Raw genomic sequence first — 14,701 nt, 5'->3', positions numbered from 1 at the left:
CAGTTTGCTAGCAATCTCATAATTTAATACATTACACAAGCCAAATGGCCTGTAATTGCTCCTTGGAAACCCCCCACCTCCCACAGCACCACCTGTCTAGACCTGCTAATAGAAGTATTTATGCCTATTCATGCATCAGCAGCATATCTTACATTCTGGCAGCAGCATGTCTGTGTTATCTGTTAGTAGTAGCAAATCTGGACTTGCAGCATGCATAGATCTAGTCAAAAAGACCAAGTGCGTTAACAATGTCATATTCATTAATATAAGCTGTTTAAATAATTGTTGTCAGTTTTTCAAGCAGATTATTCCCTAAATAATCCCCACCCCATTGTTATGATTTGGATTGTTGTTCTTGTTAGTGCATTGATAATATCTTGCTGTTTTTATTGTTGTTGTAAATAAAGGTGACTTGACTTGATTTTATATACTGTAACTTATTGTTCATTTTTGTTTTACCTCTGCCTCATTTTAAAGATGTAATTGTGAACAGTAGTCATATTTGTAAATATTTGTTTGCTAACATTTTGTTTAGCTTGTTTAGTTTTTTCTTAGTTCATTAAGCAAAGTTTAAACTGAATTTTGCGGTTGTATTACAGATGTAATGTTTGTCAACTGGAGCTTTAAAGGGATAGTTCACCAAAAATGAAACTTTGCTGTTAATTTACAGACTGTCAGGCCATCCAAGATGTAGGTGACTCTTTTTTCTTTAAGCCTGTATATTTAGTCTGTATAACAAATGTTATAAATGGAGATTGTTATTAAATAAAGGCTATTATGTGTTGTAATGTGTGTTTTTAATGATTGATAACACCATTAATCATTTTTAATAATTTTGTTAAACTATAAAAATATGTTTATGTAGTTCCCCAGCAATTTCTTATGATGCCCAAATAATAAATCTTAGTTGAGTACCAACTACCACCGCTACCTATTGGCCAATATGCACAGAAGAACGCAATAGTTGAGGAGCGTCTCGCTGCAACCCACAATATCCAGGGGGCGTGGTTAGATCCAGATCCAACTCCTCCCACATTACATATACCTAAACCTACCCATCTCCACCCCCTGATCCCTAAACCCACCCCGTCTCCACCCCTAAACCTACCAATCTCCACCCCCTGATCTCTTATGTGGATCAGTATTACACCCAACATTAACACTTTATCTTACAACCTTAACCTTAACATCCTCAAAAAGGGCCAAATCAGTATACTTAAAGTTATGGAGGACACATTAATTACTATATTATTACACATATGTTCAATTTAATCAAGGATGTATTCATTTCAACAACCCTTTATTTAAACAAAATTGGCAAATTAATTTATTTTTAACAGTTTTTATTAAGTGCATGTTTAATTTTGCTATATGCATGCAAACACTGCAAAGAGTTCCCAAAGAGACCATTATCCATGCAGAAAAGAAAGAACAGATGTTTTTGTTATAATATTTCCAAACCAAAAAAAAAAAAAAAAGTCTTATTTTTCAGAAACCATAGAAATGCAAAATATGTTAATTAGATGTTTGCCATCATCCGATTGTAGTTCAAACTGATCCGATCAAATCTCATCTGATTTCAGAAGTTGGTAGTTGATCTTTGATCCCCTGGATTTGTAGACCATCATTCCACACACCAAGGCAACTACTGCTACGACACATCCAGCCACAAAAACAAGATTCAGGTTCAAGCTTGGGCTGATGGTCTCTGTAAACAAATAAGGGACATTAGCATTTAAATCCTCATCTTTTGATTGCAAAGTCTGCATAAACGACCAAGACATTACATACCCGTAAGCGATGCACTCCTCCTCAACCGCAGCGGTCCCTGGGAGATGAAGTGGCTTCCGGACTGGATGCCAGCTTCTCTTTTGTGAACGTGTGAGGATGGTGCGACCTGCGTGCCATTAGTGCAGCCCTGAGCACAGCGTGTGTTGGGATTGTTGGCTTGACACAGGATAATTGAGCAGCTTATGAACACCTAGAGAGAAAAGGAGTGACAATTAAAAAAACAAACAAACAAAAAAACATTTACTATTCCAGTAAAATTACTTTGTTGTTGTTGCCCTTTTTACCTGGTCATATTGTCCAATAAATTTAAAGGCATCCATACTGAACTTGACATTGGGCTGGTGACTTGTGTAGATGTAAACGGTTTCATCAACCCCGCATCTGACGTACATTGAAAATTGGACTGGATTAATTTTTTGGAAAACAACACTGCTGTCAAAGCATTTCATTGGACACAGTACATTTATATTAGGTTCTGCATCCTACAATATCATTTGATGATTAGATGTAGTCTTATTAAAGATTTATTTACATCTAATTAAATATATTGACCAATAACAAGAAATGGTCGTTTTAGATATATTTTGTATATTTGTGTGTTTTGATTTAACATGCTATTCAATTAGCCCATCAAGTTAACATATACTATATTATATTATACTCCTGCATTGAAGTACTGTTTAATTTGGACAATTTATAAGATGAAGGTGTACAGATATATTCAAGCAATACAAACAAGTTCTCATTAAGATTCATGAGGTTCATCCAAGATTAATCGGATTTTGCACAACACTTGATGTCTTTGTTGCTCAACTGCAACTTGGCAAGAAATGGTACTGACTTAATTTGGAATATGACCACACATTAAGTAGACTAATCCAACTATGTGTTTCCCTGCCACACATAAACCTGACCTAAATGGAAATGACATTGTGTAAAAAATATGCCTTTATTGATTTTAGTGATTTTGGATTCTTACCCATTTCTGATGATAGGATAAGAGATGGGATAATTGGGATTATCATAGGGTGTAGCTACACAGGACTCAAGGAAGACCTCAGTGTTTTGCAGGACATTGACAGGGGCGATTTCCATGTAGATCTTTTCTCCAACTTTGTACTCCAGTGGGTAGCTGCTGGGATTTCTTATGTTTCTGAAACTACCAGACTGATAAAACTCAAACTGGTAGCTGAATGAGCCGAAGCCTCTCTCTGTGATGTTGATGGCTGGTCTGTGAGCATCAAACCTTGTGGTGATGCTGCTCTTTTTCTGGTACTTGCACATAACTTCAATTTCAAATACATTTTTCCTGGTTATGATGTGGTTTGGATTATCATAGGTAACAATTGTGTTCTTGAAAAAGAGATGTTCATCAGTCTCCTACAAAGTATAAAAGTAGTTTAGATGCAGTGAATGTTTTTATTGTCATTTAGGTTTATTAAAACTCATTAAACTCCTTACTTCCATTTGAGTACCACATCCATTTAGAGAGAAAGTTGTAAACACATGTGTGCTATTGGAAGAAACTGGACAGGAAGCATTGTTGTTCAGCCGCAAGTGATCTCCATGAATATCTGAAATAGTGGCTCTTTCTATTGACACTGACATTGTGTCCTTAGTGCAAGTCACATGTGCTCTTGGACCTTGAAGACATAAAGAACAATCATAAGAATGCAGATGCATAAACTTATTTTTTTTCTTGAAGAACACTAGAGAGGTATTAAAGAATTAAACAACCCAGGCTCATTGGAAATATGTTACTCTGCTGACATTTCTGTAAATATGTATGTAAATAGCTGTACATACATTTCACCAAATGTGAAATGAACCCTAGTTGCATTAATACACCAACAACTTTTGTTCCTGTTCACACAAAATATGATTACGGGGCAGATTATTGATGAATAAAAGCCTTATTTTTACATGGTTCCTTGCAAAATACTATGTTATTACCTCAAAACACTTTTACCATAGTGCATGATTTGTAAACTAATAGACTTTGACATTTGTATCTCCTAACCAGCTCCATGTTTGGCATTTCAGCTGTTGTAAACTTGCTCAGTAGCCCACCCGTTATAGCACTGCACTTGCAATGTGAAGTGTTCAGGTGCAAGACCCATGAAACACGAATCACAACACTCCACAAAAGAGCTCAAAGACTTGTAGAAGCTATCATGGCATGGTGTCTTCAGCAAATGTGTCTTCATCTTACATTTGCTTTTGTTATCAATATTGGTTACATTTTTTTTTTTTGTTTTTAGTTTTTTTTAGTTTTTTTTTTTTTGATTGGGTATGTTTTATTCATGACACTGTGCTGTTTAATAAACACACATCTACAATGAAAAAAGGTTTTGCAGAAATGTAGGCGGAGTCACATATTTACAATGATCCTGGTTTTGAAATAAAACATCAAAACTAATGGTAAGATGAATTTCAACGAACACTGTAATTACCTTCAGCCTCCACCACAACAATTACACACCTCATCTCAGATTGATAGTTCCTAGACCTAAAAAATGAAGAATTAATTACTGCACCTTCATTTGATATGGCTTGTTTTATTGAATTAATCTAGTTGTGTAATCATACCCATTTTGTCCCTCTGCAGTGAAGCAAATTGGAAAATGTTGGCCATAATTCTCTGATGTTGGTGTCCAGTTGATCACATACTCCCCAGTAGTGGTGGTCTCCTTCGTGCTGTTCAGAGGTCCACTAAAGACCACATCAGTGATCCTGAAAAAAATAAAAATAGGAGTTTTTTATGGCACTTCTTCCTGCTGATCACTATGCCAAAGTGACATAAGTATGAGTTGACCCAACTCTCTTCTTCTTGAGGAAAGCATAAAGCATTATTGTTGCTTATGTTTTGAACACGAATTACACATTTTCGGCTGTCAACCCAAAAAGTTAGATTGTTGTACTAATTGCGTTGCTTATTCAGATTGCTTACACTGGGCTTTTTTTGTTTGTTTGTTTTCTTGATTTGACTTGTTTTTGCTGTTAATGATGCATGTGTTTCAAAGGGTTAAATTCTGTTAATTTCACTGATATTCACAAATATTGGACATACTTTATTAGATTCTACCTGTTTGGTTAGGAGCATTTGTTTGTGTTATTTGCTCATTTTTTATATGAGCAAACAAAATTGTGCCTTATTTGTATGTGTGTGTGTGTGTGTGTGTGTGTATATATATATATATATATATATATATATATATATTGCATATACTTTATATATACTATTTTTATTTTTAATGTATCAGGTTCTAATGAAATGATGGCTATGGAGTCCACTACAAATTTCTAATAAAGTATATTTCAATTTCAATTCAATTTCTATATATATATAAAAAAAATAAATTTTTGAAGTCAGCTTCAGTCTTGCTAGTTCTAGTTTGGTCTTGTCCAGGATTCTCCAGACCTGTTCCTGGAGGGCCACGTCCCAGGAGCGTTTAGCTCCAGGCTTAATTAAACCTTGGAACCTAATCAAGGTCACTAGAAACTACCAGTCAAGTGTGTTGGAGCTGGCTGAGGCTAAACTAATCTAAACTAGACTTTTCCATCATACCTTGAGAAGGCTGCAGTAGCCTTAATTCTGATCTCTAGCTCTTGCTTGACACGAGCCTGTAGATGTTCTCCATGATGAGGTGTTGGGTGGAGGAACTGAGGTAGATATTCCCCCTCAGTGCAAGATGGTGCAGGAGCCTCCACTAAAACCAAAACATAATATAAATGTTGTGGCAGAACATCACATTTAATAGACTGATTTTAGCACTGAATGGTACCTTGTAAAGAAAACTGGAGAGGAATTTTGCTCAATGGTGTATTGGAGGATACATTATTGAAGGGAGATCTGATCGAAGCAGCCATGGCAGTGTAGTTTAGAGTAATGTCCTGGGTGGGATAGTCCTCCATGACCAGCTCAAATGCATAAACACCTGTTGAAGCACTGGAATATGACAGAGTACAGGTACTCTGGGGGGGGGGGGAGAAAGGAAATGAAAAATTTACTAATATTTGTACAGTCAGTAGCAACTCAGTGAGCCAAGAACATGTGGAAGAATGAAAGGAACACTGTTGTCAACATACATGACATTACAATCATGATTGTACATTATTCCTCACCTGGTCCAAACTGAATCCTGCATGTTGGTTGCACATTCCACACTCATTTTCAGAGAAAAGTCCATATCTGCACCTGACCTTGTCTTTATCTGGATCACAGGACAGAAGATTGTAGTTCCTGGCGCAGTTCTGAGGAACTCTGGAACAAATCCAAAATAGTCATCTTGAAATTTGTTTAGGTAAACAGATTCCAAGAAGTACTTGGGTAATCAAGAAACATTTATACTTTTCTAAAATGTTTTTGGTTTTACTTTACACCAACTGGTCCTAAAGTGAGTTTTACTCCTTTTATTGATCATAATCAATAAGAAAAAAAATTAAGGTAAATGAAAATCTAGAGCAAGTGTTAGTTCAGGCACGCCACATAGGCAGAGCTCCGCAACAGCTGACTATCAGCTGTTCAGATCCCTCCAATCCCAGCAACTCTCCTATCTCAGGTACGTGTATATATATATGTGGCACTATCACTCACCTCCAGCTTAGTCAAGCTTGCATTCAACCCTCCCTCCCACCCAACTAATCAGTATACTTTTCCATATATTATGTCCTGCACCTTGGCTTTTCGTGGTTTTTCTTTTCTTCTCTTTCAGATCGCTGCAACAAAACAAGCTTCCCAAGCAGTCCTACTTTCATTATCTTGATGTCATGCTGATGGTTCCGGGGGTTCATTACAGGTAGCTAATAATTACATATTGTTTTTTGCTGAACCCCCATACAGAACCATACCGCCAAACCAAATATTGTGTGTAATCAATAAATCATATTTTTACTGCCAGAGTGGTCCTGAATGAACTACATTTATATATCTTGAAGAAAAAATGTAAGACAAATAAATGCATAAATAAATAGGAAAGAAAGAAAGAAAGAATAAAAGAAAAAATATTTTTTGCTATGCTACTTCTGCTGTTACTAATAATAATGAAAATGGAAGCAAGATAAATAATGAAAATATTTAAAATATATAATATAAAAAATAAAACATTTAAAAAATGATTACAGTGATATAATTGTCATATATTGGTTAAATAATGAATGCTGAACAGTGTAGATTAATGGAGTTCATAAGGATTTTAGGATGTAATTACCTAACAATGGGAAGTGCAGTGACGACTGGAGATCTGTTGGGTCTAGAGGTGTCAGATCTTTCTCCAAGATCAATATGGGTGAGAAGTCTCCAGTTTCCACTATTTGAGACTTTGTTAAAGATCCAGCAGCAACTACTTTTGCTGTTGACACATTAATTTCATTTGTAATAAATTATTTGTATACAGCTCTATTAGATTATAGTGAATTAGATTAGTGGTATTCCTCTGAATAATTGTGCTTACTGCAGCTGAAATGGGCTGTTGTTGGAGACGGTTCTTTTCATCACTCCCTCAGTCTGGCACCAGCTACCACCATTGGGACTGTTGTCCACACGACCACTCACATAAGTGTTTTTATTGCCACAATTTCCAGACCTGCAACCCCAGTAGTCACCTGTATCACAGCTATGATAAGCCTCCTTGAAGCGGATATCCACCTGAAAAAATACAGATGTAAGTAATTTCTCAAAATAAAGTTGGCATAGCTACAGTCTGAAAAGACAGTAAATCATATTACTGTCATTCAATGTCTGCTACAACACCCCTGAGATCCTTAATTGCTCCTTCATCAATAAGATTATCATCCACATTCTGGAATCTTGATTGGCTACGAGTGTGTGCTTGTCGGTATCAGCACCAACAGTTGACTTTGCAGTGGGTGTGTGTGTGTGTTTTATAACGTCATGATGACTGATAGAATGGACTACATACACACTTGGGTATTTGTTTGTAAACCAATTAGCATATAATATGTAAATGTTTGAAAACTGCCAAACTTTTTCCCACTCATTCACCCACCCAAATCAATTCTGACCCACACAATCAAATTCAGAACCACCTAAATGGGTGGAAAAACAGCAGATTACCATCTTAAAGTCTGGGTGAACCGGAAGTTGCTGCCGACTTTATTTCAGTGTAGTGACTTATTTCCAGCAGAAACGGAATATTAAATAGAGGGCAGGGTTTTATTTTAGCGCTGCTCCTCTCTGTCTCTCACTCATAGAAACTTAACGGTCAGAGGGGTGTGTTTAATATTAATAATATTTCATATTTTCTGCCCAAGCCGTTAAACTGATGTTATCAAAAAAGGAATGCCATTCCAGAGCGGAAGTAAATGTTCAGATTTTGATTAAAGATTACCAAAACACTATTTTTTTCAGCGGATTAAGTTGCACGGATTACTTGTTAACATCAAGACTAGTAATGTGCGATAGTAAAGTAAATAAAGTCCATTTTGATTTCATGCCGACTTTAAGACAATTGATAAAAAGATTTAATGCAAGATTTAATCCAAAAAATTTAATGCAAGATAGATAAAAAAAAAAAAATCATGGTTTCCACAAAATATTGTGCAGCACAACTGTTTTCAACATTGATAATAATCAGAAATGTTTCTTGAATAGCAAATCAGCACATTATTATGATTTCTGAAGGATCACGGGGCTGAAAATTCAGCTTTGCATCACATTAATATACATTTTTAAAATATATTACAATATTGCAATATTTCACAATATTAGTTTTTACTGTATTTTTATCAAATAAATGCAGCCGTGGTCAGCATAAGAAACTTATTTCAAAAACATTAAAACCTTTGCCCGGTAGTGTATATACTGTCTACATATAGGTATATATAGTTTTAGTTAATTTTAATAAGAATGCTCATAAAAATTGCCCATAATTGAAGAAATATAATAAAGGTCTCACCCCATAGGATCCATCAGGATTCTTTCTTGGGTCGAAGGTCATTGTTCCTCCATAGTAGTGTGAGGCTGAGGCTGTGGATGCCAGCAGCAGCAGAGCTGAGAGAAGAGCAGACATGATGATGCTTGTGAATGAGATCTGACAAGGGCTTCCCTTTTAAAGGACCTGATGAAGGAAGTCATCTAAAAAAAAAAAAAAAAAAAGTGACATTTACAATAAAATCTTCCAGTAAAGGAAACAAAATGATATCCTTCATCCACTCCTGCAACAAGAATGATTGGCATGCTGTTGTTTTATAGTTTCATAACATCTCTGTACATCTGTTAGATGCTTTGAGCTAAGTTTGTGATTTTGAGATCATATTTTGATTTCATACAATGAAGTGTTTCTTTTTTTCCCAGTTTAGTTTGTTTTTTATTTTATTTTTAATTTCCACTAATAATTTTAGTGCCTCGACTTAAGTTGAAAGTGAGGTACTTTCCAAGGCAACATTTCTAATTTTAGTTTAGTTAAGTGTTTTCTCTAATATTTATATTTTATTTTATTTCAGCTATCACAAATGTTTTTCATGGTTTTAGTTAACATGCTACAGTGAATAAAAACATGTAAATGTGTGTTTGTTTTTCAGTGAGCATCTGTTTAGTTTTATTACACCTATTAATACATTTATTCCACCTATTAATACACATATCAATGCCTAAATTATATTAAACTGACTTTATGAAATCTGGTTTCTTCAATGATTTAGATCATTTATGACCATGGTTTATGGTATAGAAAATGTGCAGCACTTTATTACATAGTATTACTGCTACTGACGTCTTCCTATTGGTCAAATTCAAGAAACTCTGATAAGAGTGTCACTTGTCAATCTTATGAAAATAAATGGTACGAATATGAAAGTAGAGATTCAAAAAATGATGTAATTCCAGTCATTCAAAGGTTCAAACCAGTCATTCAACATTTAAAGGTCAAGTATTCCTAAAGGGGTCATTCGTAGGCAAACTTCAATTCTAGACTATACAGAAAGCAAAGGAATATAGGAAAAATACTTGTCGGTAAGTCTAGGAAGTTGTTCTTTGGAACAGTCATTATTTGTAACACAGGCTGTCCAATGTTCAAAACTTTGAATATTGCATTCATATCTTTAAAAAACTGTGCATTTGCAGAAGCATTGGTTAAAAAAACCCTCGTTTATTATATAATTTATTTATTTATTATAAATATCATAGGAACATTATTTTATATCACCCATACACAAGATACCCATAGTTTCACTGTGTAGTTTTTAGTACAATCATTAAATATAGTTGTTCAAAACACATGATGCAGCTGTCATTATGGTTCTACACATTCATACATCATTGTAATAGACTAGAGAGAAAAGTACAGACACTGGAATCATTAAACAAAAATGTAAAATTATTGATGAAATAATCAACTCACAACAGGTTTAAAAAAAATTAAATGAAAAAAAGTTACTGTAAGAAAAGAACTACAGTAGACATACAGTAAAATGTATGTACTGTATGTCACTGTACTTCTAAGTTTTTATAAACCCTGTCTTGTGGATTTGGCCACAGGTTCTCATCCATTTCATAATGAATCTTCTGGCATGGCAAATACAGGCCTGACATTGGTCTCCCCCTGTGATGTCAATACACGCATCATCTATGGCCTGGAGAAGAGGGACTTGTTTGACAAACTAGGCTATTTAATGGATGCCACCTTATTGGGACAATAAAGCCCTCCCTACCCTATACCCGATACTTTTCAACTTATTGATTATTTCCTTCATTTTTATTGAAAATAAATGCCTTTCCGATGCGATATGAGATTTGAAAAGGGAGAAAAAAAGTGGGAGTTAGTGTAAATAGCCTTTACCAACAAGGCTGGGCTATTGGTACTTAGTGTAAATAGACACTCCATTAATTTTATCTGTGCCACATTTCCTCTTATTCAGTCATCGTTATTTTATGTAACACTTTTGTATGTAAAAGGTCAAATGAATTAAATTATGCTTTAAAACATTATTGATAGGTAATACTGAAATTCTAAAATAAAATAGAATTTTCACATTGCTTGCATATGCAAAAAGATAACTAAATTTAAATTCAGAGAGTTTTAGATACTGAATAACTGCTTTGTAAAATAACTGTAATTTCAAAAAGAAAAGAAAAGAAAAAAGAAAAGAAAAGAAAAGAAAAGAAGAGAAAAACACAGATCACAGGAAAAACCATTTAGCTTTTGTCTGTAAATTGTTCCAAAGCCAGGCTGCGCTTCTCATGATTTAGGAAAATTCTTTAGAAATTTTTAAAATGTTATTTTGACATGCAATGCATATATTCCATTTCAATTTTTTACTTACAAACAAGATGGCCTGTGTTTAACTTTTGTAAGCATAAAAAATTAAATGATTTAATAAAATAAAAAATAACATAACACAATTTTTATTTTGTTTTAAAGCCATTATAATGCAGTAGCCATTATAGTGCAGTAACTGCATTTTAATTGTTTTATTTCTGCAGGTGTTTTACCACATGAATGCAAGGTTGTTCTCATGATTCATTTTTTCTCAGTAACCTTTGAATCCATGTCACTCACCACTATGTAAACTTTTAGTTTTTGCTTCCAGCAAACGAGGAAATCGCTGTAACAGGTTTTGTGACGGTTTTGATGTGCTTGTGTGTATTTTTGTTCTCGGAAATGTTCTAGTGTCATGTCTTTGTTATTCATGTTATTCAAATGCTTATTGTATGCACACAGCCTAAAACACTCATGTCACTATGAACACATATTTTATTTGATAGTGTGCTTTATTTGATAGTGTGCACAAATTGATTGTATACTTTATTTGATAGCGTGCACAAACACAGGCACTCAACACAAGTGCTCAACAAAGTTGATGTGCCTGCATTATTTTTCCTCAAAAGGAATATTAAAAAATGCTTTTATTTTTTGCTTTTATTATGTGTGTCCTGTATTTCGGTTAACTGAACTCTAGTGATGCCAATCATTCGTGTTTTATTCATTCTTTTGAGTCAGTTCTTTATTTTCAATGAAAATGGGAAAAGCTGGTTAGCAAAACAGTTATTGACTATTTAGTTGCTTGTTACAGTTTTCATGTTTCAAAATGTTTAAAAAGTCTCTAGAGATGCCTTCGTTCCACTTAGATGTACCATTGCTCTCAGTGATTGTTTGGAGTCTCAAGTTGTGTGAAAGTTACATGCATGCTTGACATACTCAAGTAAATTAAAACTTCTCTCAGAACTTTTAACAAGAGCATGTATTGAAGTTTAGATTATTATTTTTTTTTTTTTAGATTTTTTAAATGCCCTATGTGTGCCTCTGTCTGTTGATGGTTTTTGTGCGGTTTTGTAAGTGAAAATAGTTGACAGATATGTGATTGGAACTGCAATTTATCCATTCCTTCCTCATCTCTTTCACAGAATCTTAGATCATTTTCTGTCAGAACCCACTCTAACTCGGACAGATTGGTTTGTCAAGTAAAAGCTGCTCTTCAGGTCATGGCACATCACTGTTTTTGACATACACCAAGGTCGTGTAATAATTGAATTGCCATCTGAATCCACATCTCTCAATTCACAAGAAGGGAGTCAATCCAAAAGTCAGTTTTATAAATCCTTTTTGACCACTGTCAAGCACCATACAGTAACCGTTGCATTCATGGTAATGTGCATGCATTTAAAACATGGACACTTTTATTACTGAAATGCTGGAAACAGTTTACAAGAATAAATGTCACCACGCCACTACATCGAGTGGGAGTTGTTATGAAGAAAGAAAAAAAAACGTATGTAAATAAGAGGTTGCGTTATTCTTATTTATTTATATATTTTCGTATGAGATCCAACATTTGGACAGCTAAAAAGCCATAACATGTTAATTTTCCGATTATTGAAGGGTTAGTTCAACCAAAAATGAAAATTAGCCCATATTTTACTCACCCTCAAGGCATCCGAGGTGTATATGACTTTCTTCTGTATACATAGGTGGTAATGAGCGCTCGCTCATTACCACCTATCGGCAGCGACTGGAACCAAGAGTGCGGCTGCCGCTCTCTGCATATGATGACTCCCATGACTTGGAGAGATTCATCCAACTCTCCATCAGGTGTGCTAACCGTATGCAATCTTGCTTCTTGGAATCCCAAAATTCTCCCAGCTCTGCATTTCTTCGCCACCCAGCGACTCTCAGCACTCCAGAACCAGGCCACAAACCCATGCAAGTTGACCTAACCTGCCTTTCTTCCACTGAGCGGCAGAGGCGGCTGACCCAAGGCCTGTGTTTGTACTGCTGTGCTGGCAGGCATGTAATATCCACATGCCCAATTCGTCCTCCTCGACCTTTGGTGAGTGTTAAGTCAGTTGTGGCTAATATGCAGCCTCTCACTGCCATAGTAATCCTTACTGCCTCTAATGCCTGTGTTCCAGTACATGTCCTCCTCGATTCCGGGTCAGCCGGGAATTTAATCTCTGGGAGCCTCTGCAGCCAGCTCATCTCCCAATCACAGCAACCACCTACCAAGTTCAGTTGATAACAGGAAAACCCCTCAGTCATAGACGCATCAAATACAGTACGGGTCCCATTCACCTTCAAGTTGATCAGTTGCATGAGGAATCCATCCATCTCCTGGTTCTGGAGGGATCCACCGCTGAGATCATTCTTGGGCGCCCTTGGTTCGTGCAACATGATCCCGTCATCCCATGGCGTACTGGTGAGGTTCAGAAGTGGGGCAACAAATGCTTTCCTGACTGTTTCCCTCATCTTCCCAGACCATCGGCACGTTCCCCTCTGACGCTGACCATCAACTCGACCTCCATCGAGAGCCCAAAGGAGAAACTGTCAGTTGATATTCCAGCTTGCTACGCCCCCTTCAGCGACGTGTTCTGTCCGAAGAGAGCCTCCCAGCTACCTCTGCACTGGCCATGGGACTACACCATAGACCTGTTACCGGGTGAGTCAGTGTCCCGTGGAAGAATTTACCCACTCTCACTTCCTGAACAGAAGCCCATGGAGAAGTGCAGGTGCTGGTCATAAAATTAGAATATCATGAAAAAGTTTATTTATTTCAGTAATACCATTCAATAGTGAAACTTGTATATTAGATTCATTTATTACACACAGACTGATATATTTCAAATGTTTATTTCCTTTAATTTTGATGATTATAATCGACAACTAATGAAAGTCCCAAATTCAGTATATCAGAAAATTTGAATATCAATTAAGACCAATGCAAAAAAATATATTTTTAGAAATGTTGGCCAACTGAAAAGTATGAACATGAAAAGTAAGAGCATGTACAGCACTCAATATTTAGTTGGGGCTCCTTTGGCCTGGGTTACTGCAGCAATGCGGCGTGGCATGGAGTCGATCAGTCTGTGGCACTGCTCAGGTGTTATGAGAGCCCATGTTGCTCTGATAGTGGCCTTCAGCTCTTCTGAATTGTTGGGTCTGGCGTATTGCATCTTCCTCTTCACAATACCCCATAGGTTTTCTATGGGGTTAAGGCGAGTTTGCTGGCCAATCAAGAACAGGGATACCATGGTCCTTAAACCAGGTATTGGTAGCTTTGGCAGTGTGTGCAGGTACCAAGTCCTGTTGGAAAATTAAATCTGCATCTCCATAAAGTTGGTCAGCAGCAGGAAGCATGAAGTGCTCTAAAACTTCCTGGTAGACGGCTGCGTTGACCTTGGACCTCAGAAAACACAATGGACCAACAGCAGCAGATGACATGGCACCCCAAACCATCAATGACTGTGGAAACTTTACACTGGACCTCAAGCAACGTGGATTATGTGCCTGTCATCTCTTCCTCCAGACTCTGAGACCTTGATTTCCAAAGGAAATGCAAAATTTACTTTCATCAGAGAACATAACTTTGGACCACTCAGCAGCAGTCCAGGCAAGACGCTTCTGACGCTGTCTCTTGTTCAAGAGTGGCTTGACACAAGGAATGTGACAGCTGAAAC

General features: G+C 36.2%; 1 protein-coding gene across 1 annotated transcript; it reads right to left on the bottom strand.

Annotated features, from left to right (window-relative positions):
* Nucleotides 1-784: 784 nt before the first annotated feature.
* Nucleotides 785-8,842, bottom strand: LOC306864894 (uncharacterized protein). The gene is made up of 13 exons (XM_079409178.1): nt 8,709-8,842; nt 7,245-7,438; nt 7,002-7,142; nt 5,917-6,055; nt 5,577-5,766; nt 5,360-5,501; nt 4,381-4,524; nt 4,245-4,300; nt 3,253-3,434; nt 2,771-3,171; nt 2,076-2,172; nt 1,792-1,981; nt 785-1,708 (listed from the first exon to the last, which is right to left on the bottom strand). Exons 1-13 carry the CDS (start codon nt 8,820-8,822, stop codon nt 1,563-1,565), a joined length of 2,136 nt encoding a protein of 711 aa, XP_079265304.1. The 5' UTR covers nt 8,823-8,842; the 3' UTR covers nt 785-1,562.
* Nucleotides 8,843-14,701: the final 5,859 nt, after the last annotated feature.

The sequence above is a fragment of the Barbus barbus genome (genome assembly GCF_936440315.1).
Source record: "Barbus barbus genome assembly, chromosome: 46".
NCBI lineage: Eukaryota > Metazoa > Chordata > Actinopteri > Cypriniformes > Cyprinidae > Barbus > Barbus barbus.
This window is presented reverse-complemented; position numbering and strand designations above follow the sequence as displayed.